The following is a 27,362-nucleotide window of genomic DNA, read 5'->3' on the forward strand; positions in this document are numbered from 1 at the left end:
AGGCGAAATGGTCTGGAGAGAAGGAACCACTGCTGTCCCGCAGCCCTGCAGTCGACTGAGCCGGGTGGTCCCCAGGCCTGCAGCCAAGTCAAGGGAGTGCCCCGAGGGCTGACCCTACCTGTTCTTACCCTGTGGGCCAGGGTGTCCTAGGAAGCCCCCAGCCCTGGACCACCCCATCCTGACGGCCGCCTAGGGAGGGACTGGGTCCCCGGAGCAGGGAGGACAAGCTGGCCCCAAACACAGCTATGGTGGCTTTCTTTAGAAAAGCTAAACTTTAATGGTTCAGATAGTTTTACAATGAAAATAGGTACCCAAATACTGTCTTAAATGTCCACAACTGTACAAAAGATGAATACAAAACTCCCAGGCAGGCACTGGCAGGGGACAAGGCCTGCCGTCTCCCATACTCTGGTGTGGTCAGGTGTCCCTGCCCCACCCCCAGTACCACCGTGCCAAGGGCACTGCCCCAGCGAGGAAAATAGAAAAGATTTTAAAAAGTAAGAGTCTAACAGGTAGAGCTGTCACTAAAATTAGGAAGTTGTAACTTTTTTGGTTAATTTACTACATTCAAAAATGGAACATTGAGTCCAAAAAGTGTCTTAAATCACACAAAAAGGAACCCATATTAAAATTTTAAAAATAAGCCCAAAACACCCCAGAGAAATGCATCTAGAACTTAAAACAGGCTGGGTCAGCAGCAGGGCGGTGGCTGGGGGACCTCGTGGGCCAGGTGTCCGCTGTCTGGTTAATTTAAGCCGGCAAAGCCATCGTCCCTTGGAGCCCCCAAGTGAGGGCCAGCTGTGAGGCAGGTGGCCCTAGGACACGTTGGTCATGGGCTTGTACTTCTTGAAGCGTGTCCACTGACCCGTGGCATAGTTCATCTCGAACACTGTGTCCACCAGCATGGTTGTGCTGCCCTGGCCATCCGCCTTGGGCAGGTCCTCCGTGTGCTCGCTCAGCTTGATCTGGATCACGTCCCCCTGCTCCTGGCATGGGTTCTCTGCAGAGAGCAGGAGCTTCTGGGTGGGTGTCTGGGGCCAAAGAGCCCGCCCCCCACCCGGCCCGGTGCACCCCCAGACCCTGCCTAATGAACACACCTCGGGAGCCGGCCATGAAGCCCAGGATGAGGGCCTTCTCGGGCCGTGTCACTTTGTTGGCCGTCTTGAACATCTCCTGGGCAGCGAACATCTGCTCTCTCTACAGCGGGGAGAGGGGTGTGGGTACCAGGGCCCCACCAGGACCACCTCCTGCATCCCCCTGCAGGCACTGTGGCACCCCCATGCCACAGCAGGTGACCAGGGCCACACCACCTACCTGGTGGCCTGTGGGCCCCGCCAGGGTACACCTACCGTGAGGGACAAGTTCTTCTTAGGCTGCTGCTGGGCAGAGGCCTGGGTCTGCGGGGCCACCATGGCAACCGGGGGTGTCTGAGTGGTAGGGGCGACAGCCGGGGGTGTGGTGGGTGTCAGAGGCGAGGTGGGCGCTGCAGGCGTGGGTGTGGCAGGGCTCAGGCCGCTGTTGTACATGGGTGCCCGCTGCTTGAACTGCGCTGGCAGCGTAGGGCTCGGGGTGCTGGGCTCCTCTGGTGGGCGGCTGGCTTCTCGGGAGGACGGGGCTGCAGGTAGACCGGGGCCTGGTGAGGGGGCTGGACCCCTACCCTGTTCCCAAACCCTAGTGCTCCTGGAGGTGACAGGCTCAGCTCCCCTTCTCTGTCCTGCTACCCTCTGACGAGAACTCCCTGTGGCCCCCAGCCAGGGCACAGGCCCAGGAGCCCCAGTCAGAGGAGCACGGCCAGTGGTCTCAGGCCTTTCCAGACCCGCAGATAACATGTCTGGACTCTGGCCAGCTGCTGGCCTGCAGCGGGTCCCCATACCGCAGGCACTGGTGGGAAGAGAGGAAGGCCGTATCCTCAAGCCCCTGGGGCCCAGGACCTGGCCTGAGGTGCTGTGAGCCTGGCAGTGCCCTCCATCTAGGGGGGATGGCCCTCGGCTCCCCTCCCGGCTACCCAGCAACAACAGCTGGGTCACCTGGCAGAAGACCCTTGCCAGCCCCATCCCCTTCCTGTGGTGTCCTGGGGCAGCTGTCTGTGCCCAGGACGGGCAGGGCAGGGCAAACAGCTGGTTTGTGTCGTGGAGCTCAAGCTGACAAGCAGGGCATCTGCCTCGGGTGGGGGACAACAGAGATGCAGGAGTGGGAACCGCAGCCCTGGCAGCGCCCATGGGCAAGGCCACGTCCTGGTGGGCAGCTCAGCTGGTTCCAGACTGGGGCCAGCAGACTCACCTGGGGGTGTCTCGGAGCTGGGGACGTAGGAGGAGGCGGGAACCACGCTGGGCGTGGAGGGAAGGTAGCTCGTGGAGGGCAGCGCAGGCTCACTGTTCAGGGACCCAAGTTTCTGGAACACAGAGTTTACGGTTTCTCCCAGAAGAGGCCGTGCTTCCGGCATGTGCTAACACTCACGGCCCGACCTGGAGCTCCACCGCCACAAGCTGTGGCCCCCGCCCCAAGCTACAGCAGGAAGGCGGGGGCCACTCTCCAGAGCTCCCTGGGCTGGGCAAAGGGACCCCTGGCTCCTGGTGCCCCAGCAGAGTTGGGGACTGAGCGGCTCCTGTGTAGGAGAGGGGAGGGGTTGGGGAGCCCAAACTGCCCATCTCTGAGGACAGAAGTGATGCTTTTTCTTACCACGAAGCATTGATATAAAAGGAAGAGGCTCGTGTAAAGAAACCCCGGACGCGCAGCGACGGGAAGGAGGGAGCTTCTTATCCCCAAGTGACCCTGCAGTGTGGCCTCCTCCAGGCCCTGGCCTCAGACGACCCACGGTAGCCTCTGTGCACCTGCCGCGCCCCACGGCTGCCTCCTACCCGCAGGCAGGGCCTGGTCTCCAGGACACCGAGGCCTCTGACCACCCGGCACCCCCACAGGCCTGTCCTGTGCCCATTCGCGGCCACCTGCAAGGCAGGTTCCACCAGTCCTGACAGGGGACTGAGGCACGGGTGAGGAGGACTCCCCCAGCAGCCCATCCAGCAAGCGTGGGGCAGGTTCCCGCTCAGAGCCTGAGTTGGATGCCCATGTCAGGATGCGGCCCACACTGCCTCTCATATACACATATATGCACAAATACAAACCGCACACATATGTACATACACATATTATCCAATAGAACACACTAGAGTGGCCACAATCGGAACAAGAAGGGCACCTGCAGCGGTGCCAGACGTGGGGTGCTGCCCTGAGCCCTACCTGTGTGGACACCAGACCGGCCGCGTAGTCCGGGGTGGCGTTCTCCACCACAGTTTCCTCCTTGGCTGGCTTCTCCACCACCTCCGCATCTGTGGACAAAACAGGCGTCCTCACCAGTGCCCAGGTGCGTCTGCAGGCTCAGCTCGGGGCAGCAACAGGGAAGCAAACAGCTTCCCAGGAGAGGCCGCCAAGGAGCGAGGAGAAAAGCAGGCGCCCACCCACAGAAGAGGAGCCTCACAGGGGCACAGCCCTGCCCGCTGAGCGTGGACACGCCCCACCCCACCTGGGCAGGGCCCGCAGGGACCCCCACTGCCGCCTCCACGCAGGCCCCAATCCCCACCGAGAGTCTTCCTTCTCCTCTTCGCCTCTCGGCCAGCACCGACCATATCCAGCTCAGAGATGTCCAGCAGCTGCCAAGACAAGCACAGCCCTGCCTTAGTGACAGCACCAGGGCACGGCAGGCCTCAGGGCGCCACAGGAGCTGGGGGACGGGCCCACCTTCACACCCCGTTCTTTCCTCAGCAGTGTCCTGGAAGGCGGGATGGGGGTCCGGTTCCCCGTGGGGCTGAAGACGCTGGGCGCCGTGGGGCTTCTGAAGGGCGCCTGCTTCGGGATGCCTTTGAGTGGGGCTGGAGGACGACAGCAACTGTCAGGGCCAGCAGCAGGGACCGGCAAACATCCTCCACCCCCTCTGAGCCCAGAACATCCCACCCCTTCTAGGCTAGCGCTGCAGTGGGGAAGGGCCAAATCCCTGGCGGGCAGCGGGCAGGACCCCCAGAATCCCAGACCTCAGGGAGCAGGGGAGTGCCTGGAGCCACAACCTCACACTTTGCCAAGACACCAAAGACAGCGGCACCCCAGCCCAGCCACAGGATCTCACCCGGTGGAGTCTCTCACCAGCACGGGGGGCTGAGCTCTGGCTCCTTCCCGTACCTCCACAGGCAGGGGCGCGAAGCCAGGCGCCTGGGCTCGAGGACTGCCCTCCCGAGCCTTGTCCTCCTGTCCCGAGGACGCTCCTGAGGCCTACGCCATTACCCACCAGTGCCCACACACACCCTCCAGGGCATGCATGGCTCTCATGGTGCCAGGACCGGAGAGAGGGTGCCCGGCGGACCATGCCGTTAGCACACTGGGACAGGCTGGACACACTGCTCAACAGCTGGCCCACCCTCCCTGGGACAGCAGGTGCAGCCCCAGCCCTGGGATGCCTGGCTGGGGTGGAAAGACAAGGGTCTGCTCCAGGCGGGGCAGAGGAGAGCAAGGTGGAACCTTGGCTGCGGTGGGCAGGAACGTGACCTGGGGATGGCCCCCCCACGCAGGGACAACAGTCAGCAGACCCAAGACGCCTTCTACTAGGTCCCATGTGAACACTGTGGAATTATGGGAGCCCAAATAAACTGAGCCAGGCTGGTCCGGGGGCTGCATGGAGGGTGCCTGCAAGGCTGCCCTTTCAGCACCACCCATCTGCAGTTTACCCAGCTGTCTCAGCACAGGACGGCACCCGTCCTGCCCTCTGGCCCCCAGGTCACTCTCCAGCACCCTGTGGGGTGAGTATGCCCTGCTGCGGTTCCCAGGGGCACGCCGTATTCCTGTGATCAGGGTCCATTCTGCTTAAGCTCACACCCGGCCCTGAGAGCACAAATCAGGAAGGGCAGATGGAGGGGTGCAGGGGCGCAGCCCCGCGGGCGGCAGAACACGGTCACGCCCTCCCCGCGCAGCCTCCCAGGGACACTCGGAACCCAAGAGCAGCACTTGGGGCTGAGAACCCGAGCTGGGAAGGCCGAAAGCTGCTGCCGACAGCAGAGAAGCAGGGGCCAATGCTGTCCTCCGATCCCGGCCTTCCTGTCTCAGCACCCACGCACCCTCCCAGGGCGCTCCCCAAGGGGAGAAGCTGGTACAACTGCCCCGGTGCCTTCGCTTTCCCGCGCGCTCCCAACACTGCTGCCTGCGGGTCATTCACATGCACCACCTCCCCAACAGGGAGCCGAGTCTCCAGGTCAAGCTCTTAGCTCTGCCCTAAAAGCAAGGCTCGCAGCACCGGGGTGGGGGCCTTACTGGTGGTGTCCATCTTCCGCAGCAGCCCCCGGCCCTTGGCGTGGAAGGGCACCCCGGCGCTCCGCTTCAGCTGCTGGGCGGTCTCCGTGGCTGGAAGGAAGAGGTCACATGTGTCAGGGATCCTCAGAGTGAGAGCTCTTGGCCCTTGTAAACGCATCTCTGTCAAGCGGATTCATCCAACGGCCTGAGCCGTGAACACTGCATTCTCTCTAATGAGCAGCTGTTTCGAGCAGGGCCTGACACCAGCTCGCACATTACAACAAGTCAGAAACTCACTCAGGTGAGCAAGTTTCGGGAGCTGGGTGGCTGTGGCTGCACCTCCCAGGACCCCACGGCAGGGGGAAGCAGCAGAGAAGGAGTTGAGGGGCCTCACCGGCCCACTCCGACGACCCGGGCCTCCCCCTGGCTCAGTGGGAGCGCCGTCCTCGCTGAGGGTCAGCAGGCATGGTCTAGACACAAAAATATGAGGAAGAAACAAACGAAGAGATTTTCCTGACTTGGTTCAGTGAGGCTGAAGGGTCAGGGGACACTGAGTGCCCAAAGCACAGCCTGAGGCCGCTGCTGGCCTCCAAAAGGGATGCGTTCCACTGTGGGGTGGGGCCCAAGGGGCCAGCAGAGTCCTTCATGGGCTACCCGGTGCCCCTGGGGCTGCACGGAGCCTCCTGGACAGCGCTGGGCCCCGGCTGCTGCCTGTTCCAGCCAAGACCCAAGCACAGCTGCTGTCAGCCTTTTATTTGGATTCTCTAGAAACGGGGTATCGATGTACATTATAAATATTCATTCTGTAACCATTCAAAATAAAACGATTTTATTGTAATCTTTGTCGTGCTTTGGGAAAACGTTAAATGAAATGATTAAATATCTTTCAAGTCAAATTGAGATCACTGGCCACTCAAGAAGGTAGCAACGTGACAGTAAGGACGGTGCCCCTCCAGCCATTCACAACGGCACCCATCGTGCCCAACAGCGGGACTCAGCTGGCACAGAGTTCATTTGGTAACAGAGATTAGAGATGCCTTAACCTAAAATTCTGAAGTTTTTGATTTCTTTCTTTTTTTTTTTTGAGATGATGTTTTGTCCTTGTTGCCCAGGCTGGAGTGCAATCTCAGCTCGCTGCAACCTCCGCCTCCCAGGTTCAAGCGATTCTCCTGCCTCAGCCTCCCTAGCAACTGGGATTACAGGCCTGCACCACCACGCCTGGCTAATTTTTGTATTTTTCGTAGAGACGGGGTTTCACCATGTTGGCCAAGCTGGTCTTGAATTCCTGACCTCAGGTGATCTGCTGGCCTTGGCCTTCCAAAGTGCTGGGATTATGTAAGCCACCACGCCTGGCTTAAATTCTGAAGTTTTTAAAGCATGTTTTCAGAACACAAAGTTTAATATAGTGATAAATAAACTTCTAACAAAAAACTTTGGCCGGGCATGGTGGCTCACGCCTGTAATCCCAGCACTTTGGGAGGCCGACGCGGGCGGATCACGAGGTCAGGAGATCGAGACCATCCTGGTTAACACGGTGAAACCCCGTCTCCACTAAAAATACAAAAAATTAGCCGGGCGAGGTGGCGGCGCCTGTGGTCCCAGCTCCTCGGGAGGCTGAAGCAGGAGAATGGCCTGAACCCGGGAGGCGGAGCTTGCAGTGAGCCGAACTCGTGCCACTGCACTCCAGCCCGGGCAACAGAGCGAGACTGTCTCAAAAAAAAAAAAAAAAAAAAACTTCAGGCAGAACTTTATCTTCTTTTTTTTGAGACAGGGTCTCACTCTCACCCAGGATGGAGTGTAGTGGTGTGATCACAGCTCACTGTAGCCTCAGCCTCGCAGGCTCAGGTGATCCTCCTACCTCAGCCTCCCAAGTAGCTGGGAGCACAGGCACGCCACCACCATGCCTCGCTATTTTTTTCCTATTTTTGGTAGAGATGGAGTTTCTTGGCTGGTCTCAAATTCCTGGGCTCAAACAACCCACCTGCCCCAGCCTCCCAACAGGGGTGAGCCACCATGCCCGGCCCAGAACGCTATCTTGAAGGGGCAGTCTTGGTTCCTTAGAACCTAAAGAAACCTATGAGTGGAAACTACACAGACAAGGCCCGATGGCGGCCGTGGCCACTCACACTTCTGCAGCAGCTCCGCCCGCAGCGTGGCGCTCTTGGGTTTCCGCTTCAACTGAAAATGCTTCACCGGCGGCGTGAGGGGTCCCGCGAGGGTTGTCAGGGCGTTTTTGTTCAAGTACTGGCACTCCAGTGGCAGCATGGCAGACGCTTCACACTCGCCCACTGCGCGGTAAGAACCACACGACGGTTAGGGCGCCCAGGCCGCAAAGCTCCCCGCTGAGAGGAGCTGGTGGCTGCCCGGCCCCACACCCTCCTCGGCGAGGGTCAGGTCACGGGAGCTGCAGCTGTTTCCGAGTCCCCGAGAGACCGACTCCCCGCGGCTCCAGCAGAACACCCAGGAGCGTTTTCAGAACAGGAACGCCTGAGAGGTGGACGTGCCTCGAGGGCTGCAGACTGGAAAACGTTTGGCACCGCGGATACTGAGAACCACAAGTGGACATAGTACAGTGATTCCCGGAGGGCTCCAGGCACTTCTAGAACATAAAATGTTAACGGATCCCATCCCCGCGTGAGAAGGACCTCCCATCTGGGGCTTCTCTCTTCCCATCCCCAAGGGTAACCAGGCCGGTGGTCTCTCCTGGAATCCCAGCCCTCATCCAAACTGCCCACATCCATTTCCTCAGTCCGCATGGTCACCCAGGGTTCAGAGCCCGGGAACTGCCCCACAGGGACAGGCAACCTCCCACCTGAACTGGCTACGTGTCCCGCCTGGAGAAAAAGCACAGGCAGGCAGATGAGAGTTCACCGCCCTCGGCCTTCCTGCCTGCGGGACACTCCTGAGAGACACCAGCGGGGGGTGGGGTGGGGTGGACCTGTCCAGGCCACTGCTCCAGAGGCACCTGCGTGGTGTGTGTGCTCTCACAGGTGGGCAGAGGTGCCACCTGCAGGGGGGTGGCCAGGAGGGCCCCTGCAGGAGTGTGCAGCCTCGATGTCTCCATCCCACAACCCTGTCTCTCCGGGTGCTGCCCTTGAAGGAGCTGGGGCACAACGTCTGGGCTCTGAGGAACCAGTGGCAATTGTCCAAAGCAGGAGAGAAACTCAGAGAAGCACAAGCATCCCATCAACACATGTTCTTCAAAACCATCTACAAATTGTTTTTTCTTTTTTTAAGAGATACGTTCTTGGCCAGGCGCGGTGGCTCACGTCTGTAATCCCAGCACTTTTGGAGGCTGAGGTGGGTGGATCACGAGGTCAGGAGATTGACGCCATCCTGGCTAACACGGTGAAACCCCGTCTCTACTAAAAATACAAAAAAATCAGCCGGGCATGGTGGTAGGCGCCTGTGGTCCCAGCTACTCAGGAGGCTGAGGCAGGAGAATGGCTTGAACCTGGGAGGTGGAGCTTGCAGTGAGCTGAGATCACGCCACTGCACTCCAGCCTGGGTGACAGAGTGAGACTCTGTCTCAAAAAAAAAAAAAAGATACGTTCTCACCGTGGTACCCAGGCTGGAGTGCAGTGGCACGATCATGGCTCACTGCAGCCTTGGCCTCCCAGGCTCAAGTGAGCCTCCTTCTCAGCCTCCCAAGTACCTGGCAGGACAGGCGCGTGCCACCACGCCCAGCTGATTTTTATTTTTTGTAGAAATGGGTTCTTGCTATGTTTCCCAGGCTGGTCTTGAACTCCTGGGCTCAAGTAATCTGCCCACCTCAGCCTCCCAAAGTGCTAGGGTTACAGGAGAGAGCCACGGAGCCTAGCCTTGCGAATATTTTCTTTTTTTTTTTTTTTTTTTTTTTTTGAGACGGAGTCTTGCTCTGTAGCCCGGGCTGGAGTGCAGTGGCCGGATCTCAGCTCACTGCAAGCTCCGCCTCCCGGGTTTACGCCATTCTCCTGCCTCAGCCTCCGGAGTAGCTGGAACTACAGGCGCCCGCCACCTCGCCCGGCTAGTTTTTTGTATTTTTAGTAGAGACGGGGTTTCACGGTGTTAGCCAGGATGGTCTCGATCTCCTGACCTCGTGATCCGCCCGTCTCGGCCTCCCAAAGTGCTGGGATTACAGGCTTGAGCCACCGCGCCCGGCCAACCTTGCGAATATTTTCTAAGCAATTTTCAGTTCACATTTAAACAACTGAATTGCTGATATTTTCAACATGCATTTCTGAGCATGTACTCTGGGCCAGGGAATGTTCTGGGCCCTAGAATCTAGGATCAGCAGATACAACCTGAATGGGCAAAGCCCCTGCCCTCATGGAGCCAACCAGGAAGAGACCGCGAGTGGCGCTGACACCACCCCCCGCCGACCCCGCCCCCCCCGCCGACCCCGCCCCCCGCCGACCCCGCCCCCCGCCCGCCCCCCGCCGACCCCGCCTCCCGCCGACCCCGCCCCCCCCCCCCCGCCGACCCCGCCCCCCGCCGACACCGCAGCAGCGAGGATGGGGCCTGTGGGTTGCTTTGAGTTTGTTTTCAAAGATGGCAAAAAGCCAGGCAGCAGCTTACACGGGAGGAAGGTGTGTACATAGTTAATATTTTAGGAACCAGGACACATGGAAAAACGTAACAGTCTAAAAATCAAATTCATTTCAGAAAAAAACTTTTCAAGAAAGATCCATTTCCCTCCTCCCAACATGAATTAAAGCCACGCAACATACCCTTTTCTCTAAGTTCTCCCAAAATATCCTGAACATTGGGATTCTGCTCCTCGAGCTCCAGGTTAAGTGAGCCCGTGTCCGGAAAGGACTTCAGGATGTCGGCGACCATGAGCACCCAGGGGTCCGAGTCGAGGCTGGCGAGCTGGATGATCTCCACCAGGGCGCCCTTCATCTGCAAGACAGGATGTGGCCAGTGCCACCGTGCCCTTGCCCACTTCCGAGCCCACTCCCTGCTGAGCTTCTGAATGGGCACTGGGCAGTGGCAGGGCTCTCTGGCAGTCTCCCCCAACACTTCCTCCTGAGGGCTCTCCTTCCTCTGAGCCCCCGGCCTCACCCCAGGGCCACCTTGCTTCCCTGAGCTGCCACAGCCACTGCCAGGTTGCAAGGCCCGGCATCTGGTGCCCCCTGGCAGCCTCCCACCTCCCAGCAGCACCCAGTCTGCTGGGCTTGCTCTCCCCCACCGGTGTGCAGATGCAAGAAAACCTGAAGGCTGAGACGCCGGGGCCACCACCGCCCCCACAGAAAGCCTGCCGGTGGGGCATCCTGGGGATGACGGGCGTACAGCAGGTAGGTGCCCGGCACAGCAGAGCACAGGAGCAGGGTGGAGTCACCTGCCACAGGGGCTGTGTGCCCAGGCAGCAGGGGGTGGGGCCTGGGCAGCACCCGTGCCAGCTAAGCTGGTCAGCCTAGTCACCATCTGGGCAGGGATGGCCACCTCCAGGTCTGGACGGCGCTGGGAGGTGGCGTGCATGGAGGCTGGAGGTGGCCCCAGGACCTGGAGTGAGGCCAGGGCCTTTGGGAGGCCATGGGCGATGTGGGTGGAGGAAGCAGGTGCACCCCGCGCTCCCTCAATGCCTGGGAGGCCAGATCCATCCACACCAGGGCCTGCTTCAGCCACATAAACCCCCTCCCACAAGGAAACGCAGAGAACCAGGCCGTGGCGTGCCTGTGCCTCTGCCACGGGTCCACTGGGCTGCTCACAGCGTGAGACGGCTGGGCTGGCAGGAGCTGGGGTTGAACAACAGCGCCCTGCCCTGTCCGGACGCCAGGGCTGAAACCCCAGCACAAGGCATTCCTGACACCCACTCCCTGCGTCAGGCGCCAGAGACCTGTACTAAGAGGGCTGCGGCCATCACGTCCCCGCGAGCACCACCTCCTGGTGGCCTCTGAGTGGGAGGACCTTCCAAAGCTTCCCCTCAGACCTCACTGTCCTCATGGGCTTCCTGCCTGGAGGGAAGTTGGCTCGAGGGGCAGAGGTCAGAGGTCGTGCCAGGGGAGCCTGCCTGCTGCCAAGCCCCCCTGCATCTGCCCTGCAGGACACCCAGCTGCCCTCAGGAGTCAGGAACCTCCGTGTGGCCCAGCCCTTCTGTTCCTTGGGCATTAGGGAGGGTGTTGCCTCGGCCTCTGACCCTGTGCCCCCAGCCCTCACTCCCCACGCCCACCCGAGTTCAGGGAACAGCGCACGCTGCTGGAGAAGATGCCACGTGGCTGCAGGAGGCGCTGCGCACAGTGACTCTGGCAGCCGCACAGCCCCACTGTTCCCAGCCAGTGCTGCCTCCTCACAGCAACCCCAGGGAAACCCTATGCCTGCCAAGAGGCAAGTGGGCGGTAAAGATAAAAAAAGTCGGGGATGTTAATTTAAAACAAAAAGGACCACTGTTATGGAGTAAATGTTTTCTCTCTCCAAAATGCGTATGTTGAAGACTGTCTTACTCTACTTGGACATCTGTTAGAAAATGCTCGGCTTTCCCGGGTGCGGTGGCTCACGCCTGTAATCCCAGCACTTTGGGAGGCAGAGGTGAACGGATCACGAGGTCAGGAGTTGGAGACCAGACCACCCAACATGGTGAAACCCCGTCTCTACTAAAAATACAAAATTAGTCAGGCGTGGTGGCGCATTCCCTTAATCCCAACTACTCAGGAGGCTGACGCAGGGGAATCGCTTGAACCCAGGAGGCAGAGGTTGTGGTGAGCCAAGACCATGCCATTGCACTCCAGCCTGGGCAACAAGAGAGAAACTCCATCTCAAAAAAGAAAAAAAAAGAAAAAAGAAAAAAAAAGAAAAAAGAAAAAAAAAAGATAATGCTTGGCTTACACACAACAGAAATTTACTTCTCATGGTTCTGGAGGTGGAGAGTCCAAGATCAGTCAAGGCGCTGGCAGATTCCCTGCCTGGTGGGGGCCCCTTCCGGCTTCATGGAAGGTGCCTTTTGCTGGTGGAAGAGGGGAACGAGCTCCTGGGGCTTTTTTTTTTTTTTTTTGAGACAGAGTCTCGCTGTTGTCACTCAGGCTGGAGTGCAATGACAGGATCTCAGCTCACTGCAACCTCCGCCTCCCCAGTCCCAGAGATTCTCCTGCCTCGTATTCCCACGGTGCTGGGAATCCAGGCGCCACCACCATGCCCAGCCCGGGCCTATGTTGTGAGGTCTGTAATTCTTAGAGAGCAGGGGCCCTAACTCACTTCTGTACCCTTTACTGAATAAACTATCACATCATTAAAATCTCTCTTCCTCGTCCCTGGTATAAAGGACTGCTATTTACTAAGCTTTTAAGAGGAACAGGGCCGGGTATAGTGGCTCATGTGCTTCCAGCTACTCGGGAGGCTGAGGTAGGAGGATCATTTGAGCCCAGAGGTTCGAGGCTGCAGTGAACAAAGATGGCACTACTCCACTCCAGCCTGAGCGACAGAGCAAGATTTCATTTCTTAAAAAAATTAAAAATTGGCTGGGCACAGTGGCTCATGCCTGTAATCCCAGCACTCTGGGAGGCTGAGGCGGGTAGATCACTTGAGGCCAGGAGTTCAAGATCAGCCTGTCCAACATGGCGAAACCCTGTCTCTACTGAAAATACAAAAATTAGCCAGGCATGGTGGTGCACTCCTGGAATCCCAGCTACTGGGGAGGGTGAGGCAGGAGAATCGCTTGAACCTGGGAGGTGGAGATTGTGGTGAGCCAAGATGGCGCCAATGCACTCCAGCCTGGGCGATAGAGTAAGACTCTGTCTAAAAAAAAAAAAAAAAAAACACATTATAAAACCAGTGAACTGGTTGCAGAATTTCATTCAGAAACACAAGTTGTAGCAGATGCCATATATAAGGTTAACCTTATGTGTCAACTTGACTGGGCCATGGGGTACCTGGACAGTTAGTCCCTCGTGATTCTAGGTGTGTCTGTGAGGATGTTTCTACATGAGACTAACATCTAAATTGTACTGAGGCAGAGGGCCCTCCCTCCTGTTGAGTGGGTCTCATCCAATCAACTGGAAACCAAAGCAGAACAAAAATGCCGAGGAAGGGGAACTCCTGCCCGTCTGAGATGGAAGATTGGTCTTCTCCAGCCTTCAGACTCAGGCTGGAACATCAGCTCTTCCTGGGTCTCGAGTCTAAGGGCTTACATCACTGGCTCTCCTGGTGTGTGTGCATGTGTGTGTCTGTATGCCCTCCTAGTTCTGTTTCTCTGGAGAATCCTGCCCGATACACTGTGGAACACATCCAGCCCAGTCATCTATTCTAGTCACCCTGTATCTATGGTCCTATGTAGAAAAGTTTAATTTTCAGAATGATATCCCTAAGGTACCAGACCCCTAAATAAATGAAAAAAGAAAACTAAGATAAATTAGAATGTCTTATAAACCTTTTTTTAAATACCAAGAAAATAAATAAAAATATTTTTCAGAGAAGTAAATTACCCAGAATGGCCTAGTCCTTTCACAGTCTAGTTAAATGAGGTCTTTATCACAATTTCTCGAAATACATAAGGACAAAGTCCAAGAAAAATACATATAAAATAAAGCTGGTATACTTACATTAATATTAGATAGAAGCAGATTTTAAGAACAAAACATTACTAAATACAGAGATCTCTATGTAAAGATCCAAGGTTGAGTTCACATGGTAACTATAACAACTATAAACTTGGATGCACCTAATAACACAGCCCCAAGACATATACAGCATAAGCTGAGAAGGAAAAATAGAAAAATCCATAATCATAATGGGGAGATCAACAAATCCTCTTCTCACTGATTTTTTTTTTTTAATTTAAATCAAGCTGCACATGCCTGTGATACTTGGGAGGCTGAGGAGTTTGAGTCCAGCCTGGGCAACATAGTAAGACACCACACCTTTAAAACAACAGTAAGAACAGAATAGATTTGTACAACATGATTATAGAAATTTGGCCTAATGAACATCCACTGAGCAATGGATCTCAAAACTAGAGAATATATGTGATTCGCAAGCTTACTTGCAACATTTACAAAAACTGGCCATATATTTTGCCATTAAGAAAATCTTAAATTTCAAACAACTAAAATAATATAAACCATATTCTCTGACAAGAGCTCAATACAGCTAGAAATTAACAATAAAAACAAAACTAAAATCTCTTCCCCTCCAATGTAGGAAAATTAAGAAACATTTCTAAATTACACAGGGATCAGTGAAGAACTTATTGAAATTTAAAAATATTTTTGACTTGATACAGTTCTGTGACTATCAAAACTTGTGGGATGCAGCTAACACTGTAATTAGAAGAAAATTAGTGCAAAAATTAGTGAAACAGAAAGCAAAGATCAACAAAACCAGAAGCTGATACTTTGAAAATTCTTATAAAATCAACAAACATCTGGTGAGATGGATCAAGGGGGAAAAAATAAGAAATAATCACTACACATGCTTTTGACATTTACAAAGAAGATGTTGGGCTGGTCATGTTGGCCCGTGCCTGTAATCCCAGAAATTTGGGCAGCCGAGGCAGGTGGATCACTTGAGGTCGAGAGCTTGAGACCAGACTGGCCAACGTGGCAAAAGCCCGTCTCTAGTAAAAATACGAAAATTAGCCGGGCATGGTGGTGCACGTTTGTGATCCCAGTTACTCAGGAGGCTGAAACACGAGAATTGTTGAGCCTGGAAGGTGGAGGTTGCAGTGAGCCAAGATCACACCATGGCACTCCAGCCTCGATGACAGAAGGGTATTTGAGACACTCTCTCTACAAAAAATAAAAAAAAGAAAAGTAGGCAGGTATGGTGGTGCATGCCTGTAGTCTTAGCTGCTCACCAGGTTGAGGAAGGAGGATCACTTGAGCTTAGGAGTTTAAGGTTACAGTGAGTTATGATCACATCACTGCCACTCCAGCCTGGGTGACAGTGACACTATGCATTAAAACAAGCAAACAAACAAAACTCATAAAAACAAAAATCAATACCGAAAAATCCTCCCACAAAGTAAATTTCAGGTCCAGAAGGCTTCATTACCAAGTTCTACCAAATATTTAGGAAGAAATCACTCCATTAGTAAACAAACCTTCCAAAGAAAAAGAAAAGACCAGATACGTTACAAATCCTTTTCAAAGGGTAGCATAACCCCAATACCAAAATCCAACAAAGACAGTCTGGGTAAGTAAAACTACAGGTCAATCTCACCCAAGAACAAAGATACAATACAAAATCCCTATACAAAACCTCAGGATGATATAATCCAACAACATAAAATGACCAATTTAGATTTACCTCAGGAATGCAAGGTTGGTTTATAATTAAAGGTATTTTGTTAATGTGGTGAATTACATGTCAATAGATATTTAAGCATTTGATAAAATTTAAAGTTCCCTTGTGTTCGTACCCACTAGGATGGCTACATCAAAAAGATAACAAATGTTGGCAAGGATGTGAGAGACTGAACACTCAAAAATCACTATGGAGAATGTAAGATGGTGTAGCCACTAACATCCTATACAGGAGCGATCCTACTGGCATCAGGTTGGTGCCCCTCGAGGTCAGAGGTCCCAGAAGAAGGAGCAGGAACCCATCTTTGCTGTTCTCCAGCCTCCTTTAGTGACACCTCCAGGCACGGGAGTGAATCAGATGAAAATGGCCTGAAGAGAACCCCCAGCAAACTGCAGCAACCCTACAGAAGAGGGACCTGACTATTGCAGGAAAAACAAACGAGCAGAAAATGACAACAGCATCAACAACAACAACAACAACCACAACAAAAGGCCCCATCCAAGGGTCAGCAGCCTCAAAGACTGAAACTAGGCAAACTCATGAAGATGAGAAAGAATCAAGGAAAAAATGCTGAAAACCCCAAAGGCCAGAGTGCCTCTTCTCCTCCAAATGATCACAATGTCTCTCCATCAAGGGCGCAGAACTAGATGGAGGATTGGATGGACGAGTTGACAGAAGTAGGCTTCAGAAGATGGGTAAAAACAAACAAACAAACAAACAAAACAAAACAAAACAAAAAAACGAACTAAAGGAGCATGTTCTATCCCAATGCAAAGAAGCTAAGAACCTTGATAAAAGGTTAAGGAATTGCTAACTAGAATACCCAGTTTAGAGAGGAACATAAATGACCTGATGGAGCTGAAAAACACAGCACAAGAACCTTGTGAATCATCCGCAAGTATCAACAGCCGAATCCACCAAGCGGAAGAAAGGATATCAGAGTTTGAAGACCACCTTACTGAAATAAGACATGCAGACAAGAATAGAGAGAAAAGAATGAAAAGGAATGAACAAAGCCTTAAAAAAATATGGGACTTCATAAAAAGACCCAACCTACTACTGACTGGAGTACCAGAAGGAGACGGGGAGAATGGAAACAAGCTAGAAAACACACTTAAGGATACCATCCAGGAGAACTTCCTCAACCTAGAAAGACAGGCCGACATGCAAATTCGGGAAATACAGAGAACCCCACTAAGATACTCCACGAGATGATCAACCCCAAGACACATAATCATCAAATTCTCCAAGGTCGAAATGAAGGAAAAACTGTTCAGGGCAGCCAGAGAGAAAGGCCAGGTCACGTACAAAGGGAAGTACATCAGACTAACTAACAGCAGACCTCTGCAGAAACTCTACAAGCCAGAAGAGATTGGGGGCCAATATTCAACATTCTTAAAGAAAAGAATTTTCAACCCAGAATTTAATATCCAGCCAAACTAAGCTTCATAAGTGAAGGAGAAATAAAATATTTTCCAGACAAGCAAATGCTGAGGGATTTTGTTACCATCAGCCCTGCCCTGGAAGAGCTCTGGAAAGAAGCACTAAATATGGAAAGAAAAACCGGTACCAGCCACTGAAAAAACACACCAAAATATAAAGACCAATGACATTATGAAGAAACTGCATCTAGTGTGCAAAATAACCAGATAGCATCATGATTACAGGACCGAATTCACACATAACAATATCAACCTTAAATGTAAATGGGCTAAATGCCCCAATTAAAAGACATAGACTGGCAAATTGGATAAGGAGTCAAGACCCATCGGTGTGCTGTATGCAGAAGACTCATCTTACATGCAAAGACATACACAGGCTCAAAATAAAGGGATGGAAGAAACTTTACTAAGCAAATGGAAAGCAAAAACAAACAACAAACAACAACAACAACAACAACAACAACAAACGGGTTGCAATCCTAGTCTCTGACAAAACAGACTTTAAACCAACAAAGATCAAAGAAGACAAGAAGGGCACATTACACAATGGTAAAAGGAACAATTCAACAAGAAGAGCTAACTATCCTAAATACATATGCACCCAATACAGGAGCACCCAGATTCATAAAACAAGTTCCTAGAGACCTACAAAGAGACTTAGACTCCCACACAATAACAGGAGGAGACTTTAACACCCCACTGTCAGTATTAGATCAACGAGACAGAAAACTAACAAGGATATTCAGGACTTGAACTCAGTTCTGGATCAAGTGGACCTAGCAGATGTCTACAGAACTTTCTACCCCAAATCAACAGGACATGTATTTTTCTCAGTGCCACATGGCACTTATTCTAAAATCAACCATATAATTGGAAGTAAAATACTCCTCAGCAAATGCAAAAGAACTAAATCACAACAGTCTCTCAGATCACAGTGCAAATTAGAACTCAAGATTAAGAAACTCACTCAAAACCACAGAATTTCATGGAAATTGAACAACCTGCTCCTGAATGACTCCTGGGTAAATAATGAAATCAGGGCAGAAATCAAGAATTTCTTTGAAACCAATGAGAACAAAGAGACAATGGGCCAGAATCTCTGGGACACAGCTAAAGCAGTGTTAAGAGCGAAATTTACAGCACTAAATGCCAACATTAGAAAGCTAGAAAGATCTCAAATCGACACCCTAACATCACAATTAAAAGAGCTAGAGAGGCAAGAGCAAATTAACCCCAAAGCTAACAGAAAAAAAGAAATAACTAAGATCAGAGAAGAATTAAAGGACACAGAGACATGAAAAACCCTTCAAAAAAATAAATAAATGAATCCAGGAGCTGGTTTTTTGAAAAAATTAACAAAATGGATAGAACACTAGCCAGACTAATAAAGAAGAGAGAGAAGAATCAAATAGACACCAATAATAATAATAATAATAATAACAATAATAAAGGTGATAGCACCACTGGCTCCAGAGATATACAAACTACCATCAGAGAATACTATAAACACCTCTATACAAATAAACTAGAAAATCTAGAAGAAATGGATAAATTCCTGGGTGCATACACCCTCCCAAAACTAAACCAGGAAGAAGTCGAATCCCTGAACAGACCAATAACAAGCTCTGAAATTGAGGCAGTAATAACCTACCAACCAAAAAAAGCCCACTACCAGACGGACTCACAACTGAATTCTACCAGAAATACAAAGAGGAGCTGGTACCATTCCTTCTGAAACTATTCCAAACAATGGAAAAGGAGTGACTCCTCCCTAACTCATTTTATGAAGCCAGCACCATCCTGATACCAAAACTAGGAAGAGACAACAAAAAAAGGAAACTTCAGGCCAGTATCCCTGATGAACATCAATGTGAACATCCTCAATAAAATGCTGGCAAACCGAATCCTGCAGCACATTGAAAAGCTTATTCACCACGATCAAGTCGGCTTCATCCCTGGGATGCAAGGCTGGTTCAACATATGCAAACCAGCAAGCATAATCTATCACATAAATAACCAAAGACAAAAACCACATGATTATCTCAACAGATGCGGAACAGGCCTTTGATACAAAATTCAACATCCCTGCATATTAAAAACTCTCAAGAAGCTAGGCGTTAATGGAACGTATCTCAAAACAACAAGAGCTATTTAGGACAAACCCACAGCCAATACCATATTGAATGGGCAAAAGCTGGAAGCACTCTCTTTGAAAACCGGTACAAGACAAGGATGCCCTCTCTCACCACTCCTATTCAACATAGTATTGGAAGTTCTGGCCAGGGCAATTAGGCAAGAGAAAGAAATAAAGAATATTCAAATAGGAAGAGAGGAAATCAAGTTGTCTCTGTTTGCAGATGACATGATTTTATATTTAGAAAACCCCATCGATTCAGTCCAAAAACTTATTGAACTGATAAGCAACTTTAGCAAAGTCTCAGGATACAAAATCAATGTGATTTTAATAGGCAAGCAAAGAGTCAAATCATGAATGAACTCCCATTCAAAATCACTAGAGAATAAAATACCTAGGAATACAGCTAACAAGGGATGTGAAGGACCTCTTCAAAGAGAACTACAAACCACTGTTCAAGAAAATAAGAGAGGGGCCAGGCACAGTGGCTCACGCCTATAATCCCAGCACTTTGGGAGGCCGAGGCAGGCGGATTACCTGAGGTCAGGAGTTCGAGACCAGCCTGGCCAACATGGTGAAACCCCGTCTCTACTAAAAATACACAAATTAGCTGGGCATGGTGGCACAAGCCTGTAATCCTAGCTACTCGGGAGGCTGAGGCAGGAGAATTGCTTGAGCCTGGGAGGCAGAGGTTGCAGTGGGCCTCGGCTTGTGCCACTACATTCCAGCCTGGCTGACAGAGTCTCGCTCTGTCTTGGCGGGAGGCGGGGCGGGGGAAGGCTGGGCACGGTGGCTCACGCCTGTAATCCCAGCATTTTGGGAGGCCGAGGCAGGCAGATCAGGAGGTCAGGAGATCGAGACCATCCTGGCTAACACGGTGAAACCCCGTCTCTACTAAAAATCCAAAAATTTCGCCAGGCGTGGTGGCGGGTGCCTGTAGTCCCAGCTACTCGGGAGGCTGAGGCAGGCGAATGGCGTGAACCCGGGAGGCGGAGTTTGCAATGAGCCGAGATCACGCCACTGCACTCCAGCCTGGGCGACAGAGCAAGACTCTATCTCAGGAAAAAAAAAAAAGAAAAGAAAAGAAAAGAAAATAAGAGAGTATACAAACAAACGGAAAAACATTCCATCCTCATGGATAGGAAGAATCAATATCATGAAAATGGCCATACTGCCCAAAGTAACTTACAGATTCAATGCTATTCCCAACAAACTACCATTGACGTTATTCACAGAATTACAAAAAACTATTTTAAATTTCATATGGAATCAAAGAACATCCCGTGTAGCCAAGACAATCCTAAGCAAAAAGAACAAAGCTGGAGGCATCACGCTACCTGACTTCAAACTATACTTACAAGGCTACAGTAACCAAAACAGCATGGTACTGCTACCAAAACAGACCTATAGACCAATGGAGCAGAAAACGGACCTCAGAAGTAACACTACACATCTACAACCATCTGATCTTTGACAAACCTGACAAAAACAAGGAATGGGGAAAGGATCTTCTAGTCAGTAAATGGTGCTGGGAAAACTGGCTAGTCATACGCAGAAAACTGAAACTGGACCCCTTCCTTACAGCTCATACAAAAATTAACTCAAGATGGATTAAAAACTTAAATGTAAAACCCAAAACCATAAAAATCCTAGAAGAAAACCTGGGCAATACCATTCAGGACACAGTCACGGGCAACCACTTCATGACAAAAACGTCAAAAGCGACAGCAAAAAAAGCCAAAATTGACAAATGGAATCTAATAAAAATAAAGAGCTTCTCACAGCAAAAGAAACTATCATCAGAGTGAACAGGCAACCTACAGAATGGGAGAACATTTTTGCAATTTACCCATCTGATATCCAGAATTTACGAGGATCTTATATTTATAAGAAAAAAACAAACAATCCCATCAAAAAGTGGGCAAAGGAAGTGAACAGATACTTCCCAAAAGAAGACATTTACGAGGCCAATAAACATGAAAAAAAGCTCAACGTCACTGAACTTCAGATAAATGCAAATCAAAACCACAACGAGATACCGTCTCATGCCACTCAGAATGGCAATTATTAAAAAGTCAGGAAACAATAGATGCTGGAGAGGCTGTGGAGAAATATGAAGGCTTTTACACTGTTGGTGGGAATGTAAATTAGTTCAACCATTGTGGAAGACAGTGTGGCGATTCCTCAAGGATCTAACACCAGAAATACCATTTGACCCAGCAATCCCACTACTGGGTATATACCCAAAGGATTATAAATCATTCTACTATAAAGACACATGCACATGTATGTTTATTGCAGCACTGCTTACAATAGCAAGGACATGGAACCAACCCAAATGCCCATCAATGAAGGACTGGATAAAGAAAATGTTATACATATACACCGTGGAATACTATGCAGCCATAAAAAGCAATGAGATCCTGTCCTTTGCAGGGACATGGATGAAACTGGAAGCCACCATCCTCAGCAAACTAACAAAGGAACAGAAAACGAAACACTACATGTTCTCACTCATAAGCGGGAGTCAGCTGAACATTGAGAACACATGGACAAACAGAGGGGAACAACACACACCAGGGCCTGTTGGGGGTGGGAGTGAGGGGAGGGAACTTAAAGGGTGGGTCAACAGGTCCAGCAAACCATGGCACACGTAGACCTATGCAACAAACCTGCATGCTCTGCACATGCAACTTTTTTTTTTTTTTTAAGAAGAAATAAAGGGCACAGTGGCTCACGCCTATAATCCCAGCACTTTGGACTTTGGGAGGCCAAGGCGGGCAGATCACGAGGTCAAGAGATGGAGACCATCCTGGCCAACATGGTGAAACCCCATCTCTACTAAAAATACAAAAATTAGCTGGGCATGGTGGCGCGTGCCTGTAGTCCCAGCTACTCGGGAGGCTGAGGCAGGAGAATGGCATGAGCCCAGGAGGCGGAGCTTGCAGTGAGCCGAGATCACGCCACTGCACTCCAGCCTGGTGACAGGGCAAGACTCTGTCTCAAAAAACAAAACAAAAAAAAAATTACATTAAATGTATGATTATATTTATATAAAATATCCTGAATAGACAAATCTATAAAGCAAAAAGTAGATTACTAGTCACCTAGGAGTGGGGAGGAAGAGGACTGGGGAAACGCTAATGAGTATAGGATTTATTTGGGGGATGATGAAAATGTTCGAAAACTGACTAGAATGATCATCAACTCTGTAAATATACTAAAAAGCACGGAACTGTACATTTTAAATGGTGAACTATCTGGCATAATTATATGGTACATAAATAATATAAATAATATATTTTTTCTTTGGAGACAGGGTCTTGTTCTGTAGCCCAGGCCAGAGTGCAGTGACGCAATCATGGCTCACGGCATCCTCAACCTCCCAGGCTCAAGTGATCCTCTCGCCACAGCCTCCCAAGTAGTTGGGACCACAGCCATGTGCCACCACCCATGGCTAATTTTTATATTTTTTATGGAGACGGGGTTTCACCATATTGCTCAGGCTGATCTTGAATGCCTGGGCTCAAGCAATCCGCCCATCTTGGCCTCCCAAAGTGCTGCGATTACAGGCATGAGCCACTGCACCCAGCTATACGTTATATCTTAATAAAGCTATTTTTTAAAAATTCATGATTAAAAGATTTTTTTACAAGTCTTCTAAGAAGAGAATTTCCTTAACTAGATAAAGGGTATTTATTAAAGACAACAGGGAACATGATGCTTACTGGCAAAACATTCCAAGTTCTCCCTGCGTGATTGAAGGAGGGTCCCGGCCAGTCCAGTGAGACAAGAAAAAAACAAAAGGTAATTGGAGAAAGAAAAATAATATGAAATGCACAGAAAAATCAAGAAGATTCTATAGAAAAAAATTTTTGCAACCAGCAAAACTTTAGCACAGATGCTAGTCACAAACTCATTATCCAAAAATCAGGCCAGGCACAGTGGCTCACACCTGTAATTCCAGCACTTTGGGGGGCTGAGGTGGGTGGATCACGTGAGGTCGGGAAGCAGAGGTTGCAGTGAGCCGAGATCGCACCACTGCACTCCAGCCTGGGTGACAGAGTGAGACTCCGTCTCAAAAACAAAAACCAAAACACAAAACACAAAAATCAACTGCGTTTCTTTTTTGTTTTTTTGTTTGTTTGTTTTGAGACGGAGTCTCGCTCTGTTGCCCAGGCTGGAGTGCAGTGGCCGGATCTCAGCTCACTGCAAGCTCTGCCTCCCAGGTTTATGCCATTCTCCTGCCTCAGCCTCCCCAGTAGCTGGGACTACAGGCGCCCGCCACCTCGCCCGGCTAGTTTTTTGTATTTTTTAGTAGAGACGGGGTTTCACCGTGTTCGCCAGGATGGTCTCGATCTCCTGAGCTGGTGATCCGCCAGTCTCGGCCTCCCAAAGTGCTGGGATTACAGGCTTGAGCCACCACGCCCGGCCTCAACTGCGTTTCTTAAACCAGCAACAAGTCAAAACTAAGACTAACAGACCCCATGTACAACGGCGTGGAAAATACTAACTAGGTGGTAATATATGAGATGGAAGGCCTCTACAGAGATCATAAAGAACAGCTACATAGATATGGCCACACCCACAAGTTCTAAGATGCAATATGAAGAGGACAACACCCCAGAATGAACGGCAAATTCGGCTCAGCCTTAAAATCCCAGCAGGCAGGCTCTATGTGTTTAAGAAGTAAGTATGGAAGATACAGGCAGACGTGTGAAGGGACAAGAATAGCCAAAGATGATCCCAGAGAAAAATACAGTGGGAGAGTTTGCTCCGTCAGCTAACAAGACTTAGAAATAAAGTGACAGGAACTGACTTAGTGGGTTATTAGCACATCAATATGTAAATGACCAAAAGAACAGAGCACAGCCCAGAAACAGATCCACAGCAGAAGTTACAGTGCAGATCAATGGAAAAAGACAGTCATTTCAATCAACGTCCGGTGCTGGACTAACTGGACATCCACGTGGAAAATTAGACTCTCTGCTTCACACAATCAATTCCACACAGACTGAAGATTCAAGTGCAAAAGGCAAAACCGTACAGCTACGCCAAGACAACCCAGGGAGTGTTCCGGGCATGTCCCTTGGGGACACAATAGGCACCAATGATAGTGGGCAGATGAATACACCATCTACGTAAAAACTAGGAGTTTCTATTCATCCACGATTCCAGGAAGAGGCTGGACGCAAGGATCACACCTGTAATCCCAACACTATAGGAGGCCAAGGCAGGAGGATCACTTGAGGCTAGTTCAAGACTCGCCTGGGCAATATAGTAAGACCCCCCCACCATCTTCATACACACACACAAAAATTAGCCAGGCATGGTGGCAGAGCATCTGTTGTACCAGCTAGTACAGAGGTTGAGGAGGGAGGACTGTTTCAGCCCAGGAGTTCAAGGTTAAAGTGAGCTATGATTATACCACTAGACTCCAGCCTGGGTGACAGAGTGAGACGCTGTCTCAAAAAAAAAACAAAAAATGAAAAACAAAAGCCGGTCATGGTGGCTGACGCCTGTAATCCCAGCACTTTGGGAGGCTGAGGTGGGTGGATCACGAGGTCAGGAGATCAAGACCATCCTGGCTAAGACGGTGAAACCCCATCTCTAGTAAAAATACAAAAAATTAGCTGGGTGTGGTGGCGGGCGCCTGTAGTCCCAGCTACTCGGGAGGCTGAGGCAGGAGAATGGTGTGAACCCGGGAGGCGGAGCTTGCAGTGAGCAGAGATCGGGCCACTGCACTCCAGCCTGGGGTCAAAAAACAAAAAAACAAAGAAAAGAATTCCAGGAAGCTAAGTCAAAGAACAACTGGGAGATATTTGTAACTGAAAAAGAACTGACATCTAGCATTTATAATAAATAATAAAGGCCGGGCGCGGTGGCTCAAGCCTGTAATCCCAGCACTTTGGGAGGCCAAGACGGGCGGATCACGAGGTCAGGAGATCGAGACCATCCTGGCTAACACGGTGAAACCCCGTCTCTACTAAAAAATACAAAAAACTAGCCGGGCGAGGTGGCGGGCGCCTGTAGTCCCAGCTACTCGGGAGGCTGAGGCAGGAGAATGGTCTAAACCCAGGAGGCAGAGCTTGCAGTGAGCTGAGATCCGGCCACTGCACCCCAGCCTGGGCGACAGAGCAAGACTCTGTCTCAAAAAAAAAAAAAATAAATAAATAAATAAATAATAATAATAATAATAAAGATACTCTTACAAAACAATGGGAAAAAAGAGAATTTAAAAGCAGATTTGAATATACAATTCTCAAAACAGAAAACCAAGAAGCAGGCCGAGTGCCATGGTTCACACCTGTAATCCCAGCCCTTTAGGAGGCTGAGGCAAGCAGACTGCTTGAGGTCAGGAATTCAAGACCAGCCTCGGCAGCATGGTGAAACCCTGTATTCCCAGTTACTCAGGAGGCTGAGGTGGGAAGATCACCTGAGCCCAGGAGGTCAAGGCTGCAGTGAGCCATGGTTGTGCAGCTGCACTCCAGCCTGGGTGACAGCGCGCCAGACCCGGTCTTAAACAAAACAAAAAAACAAAAACAAAACACTCTGAAAAATAATTTGGCATAATCCTATGATCCCCACAATTCCACTCCTAGATATTATACCCTAGAGAAATCCCAAGATTCCAAATACCTGATGCAACACATCACAATAATGTAGTAACAGAATTATTTACAACAGCACACAACTGGCCATAAGCTAAATGTGTCACTGTGATAGAACGGATAAAGAGCTTCGTGCTCAAAGGAATACCACAGAGCAGTGAAAATCAAACCAACTCAGCTGCAACTTGGATGAAACTGTCAAGGTGTCCACCAAAAGGACACATGCACGCCGCACACAAAATACACTATGATACCATCACACTAAGTCCAAATCAGGCAATCAAGCTGTGCCATTCAGGGGTGCATAAATAATTGCTAATATCGGGGAGATGGTACAGAAATGATCACCTTTCCAAAATGAGGGAGGGGAAAGTAAGAAGGCTGTGATTACCAATGGGAGGTTTCCAAGGAACAGGCATGGTTCTGTATCTCCACCTGTGTGAGGATCACAGGAGTGGCTCACGATGCTACTATTATTCGTGAAACTGAACAAAAATGCACTTTTCCATACATGTCATATCTCAATAAAAAACAATTACAACCTATAATATAATACGCCAGTAGCCGGGAACGTTTAAACAACCACGGGGCTTCAATAGTCTGCAAAACTACTTGGTTTATTTCGCACGGAAAGAGATACAATATAACATTGAGGAAAAATAAAACAAACCTCACACACCCACTCATTGGAATGACGCCAAACGGTGTGCAGAAAAGAGTAAAATGGACATAGAGCACTCCGGGCGGCCGGGGTCTTTGCGAGGTGAGAACAACAAAATGCAGTCAGCGGACACTGGAGCTACAGAGCACAGGCCGCCCCTTCCTCACGTGGGTTTCTCTCGGGACCCCCGCCCTCGCCCAGGTCACTGGGGCTGCGTCCCCGACGGGAGACCCCGCTGGGGCCGGCGCACCCCCGCCCCGAGAGTCGGTCGCTTTGGGACGGTGGGGGATTAGGGTGGTGAGGACTGGGGGCGGGGGAGGCGCGGGCGGGGGAGGATGAGTACCCGGGGCCCCAAGGAGGGGAGTGAGGACCTGGGGGTCGTAGTGAGAACCCGGGGCCCGGCGTGGAGGAGGCTGAGGATCCCAGGGGAGGTGAAAACTTAGGTAGGGGTGAGGACGAAAAGTAGGGAGGTGAGGACCCTAGGGGGGGATTCCCAGGGCGCGAGGAGGTGCGGGGGGGAATTGCTGAGAACCCAGGGTGGGGATGAGAACCGAGGTGGGAGATGAGGATCGAGGCGGGGGATGAAGACCCAGGGGGAGGTGAGGACTGGAGGGAGAGATCGGGAGGAGCGAGGAGGGGGCGTGAAGGCGGGGGCGTGAGGGCTGAGGACCCCGGGGAGGCTGACAGTCTGAAGGGGGATGGGAAGGTGGGGGAGGGACGGAGCAGGGGCAGGAGTAGGGTGTGCGGGTCGGAGGTGGGAAGGCTGGGAATCTGGAGGCCGCGGGGCGCCCCGCCTGCCTCACCTCGTCCACCGTGCGGCGCGGGAGGTGCAGCGTCCCGAGTAGCAACTTGAGCTTCACCGCCGAAGAGAGGCCATGGAAGCAGAGACGGATGTTGTCGATGACCGCGGCCGTCAGCAGGGACGCGATACTGGGCGGCGCCCACAGCTCGTCCGTGGCCCCTAGCTTGTTGTGCAGCCACAGGCCCGTGTCGCTCTCCCTCATGGACGCCATCTTGGGGGAAAGCGC

At 51.0% G+C, this 27,362-nt stretch overlaps 1 protein-coding gene and 1 long non-coding RNA gene across 6 annotated transcripts; both read right to left on the reverse strand.

The window, feature by feature from the left end:
• Positions 1-253: 253 nt before the first annotated feature.
• On the reverse strand, positions 254-27,362 carry NELFA (negative elongation factor complex member A). 5 transcript variants are annotated; one of them, XR_013417670.1, is made up of 11 exons: positions 27,138-27,362; positions 9,981-10,152; positions 7,398-7,559; positions 5,293-5,382; positions 3,736-3,866; positions 3,578-3,647; positions 3,238-3,326; positions 2,232-2,392; positions 1,350-1,645; positions 1,098-1,197; positions 254-1,000 (listed from the first exon to the last, which is right to left on the reverse strand). XR_013417670.1 is itself a non-coding variant. In XM_001100646.5 (11 exons), the coding sequence occupies exons 1-11, from the start codon at positions 27,345-27,347 to the stop codon at positions 816-818; spliced, it is 1,587 nt and encodes a 528-aa protein (XP_001100646.4). In that variant the 5' UTR covers positions 27,348-27,362; the 3' UTR covers positions 254-815. The 5 variants fall into 5 exon arrangements, 4 of the variants coding, with proteins under 4 accessions (XP_001100646.4, XP_077859100.1, XP_077859101.1 ...); XM_001100646.5 differs by having other exon boundaries at positions 1,350-1,615; positions 2,281-2,392; XM_078002974.1 differs by having other exon boundaries at positions 1,350-1,653.
• LOC144341094 (uncharacterized) lies at positions 6,140-7,005 on the reverse strand. Its single transcript, XR_013417695.1, has 2 exons — positions 6,862-7,005; positions 6,140-6,489 (listed from the first exon to the last, which is right to left on the reverse strand). It is a non-coding gene; the product is annotated as an uncharacterized LOC144341094 (long non-coding RNA).

The sequence above is a fragment of the Macaca mulatta genome, chromosome 5 (assembly GCF_049350105.2).
Source record: "Macaca mulatta isolate MMU2019108-1 chromosome 5, T2T-MMU8v2.0, whole genome shotgun sequence".
NCBI lineage: Eukaryota > Metazoa > Chordata > Mammalia > Primates > Cercopithecidae > Macaca > Macaca mulatta.

Coding starts and splice junctions, on each gene's coding strand:
- NELFA (XM_078002974.1), bottom strand. CDS start 27,347: ATGGCGTCCATGAGGGAGAGCGACACGGGCCTGTGGCTGCACAACAAG. Junction 5,383..7,397: donor GGCGGAGCTGCTGCAGAAGT/GTGAGTGGCCAC, acceptor TCTTCCTTCCAG/CCACGGAGACCGCCCAGCAG. Junction 1,198..1,349: donor AGAAGAACTTGTCCCTCACG/GTAGGTGTACCC, acceptor TCCCCGCTGTAG/AGAGAGCAGATGTTCGCTGC.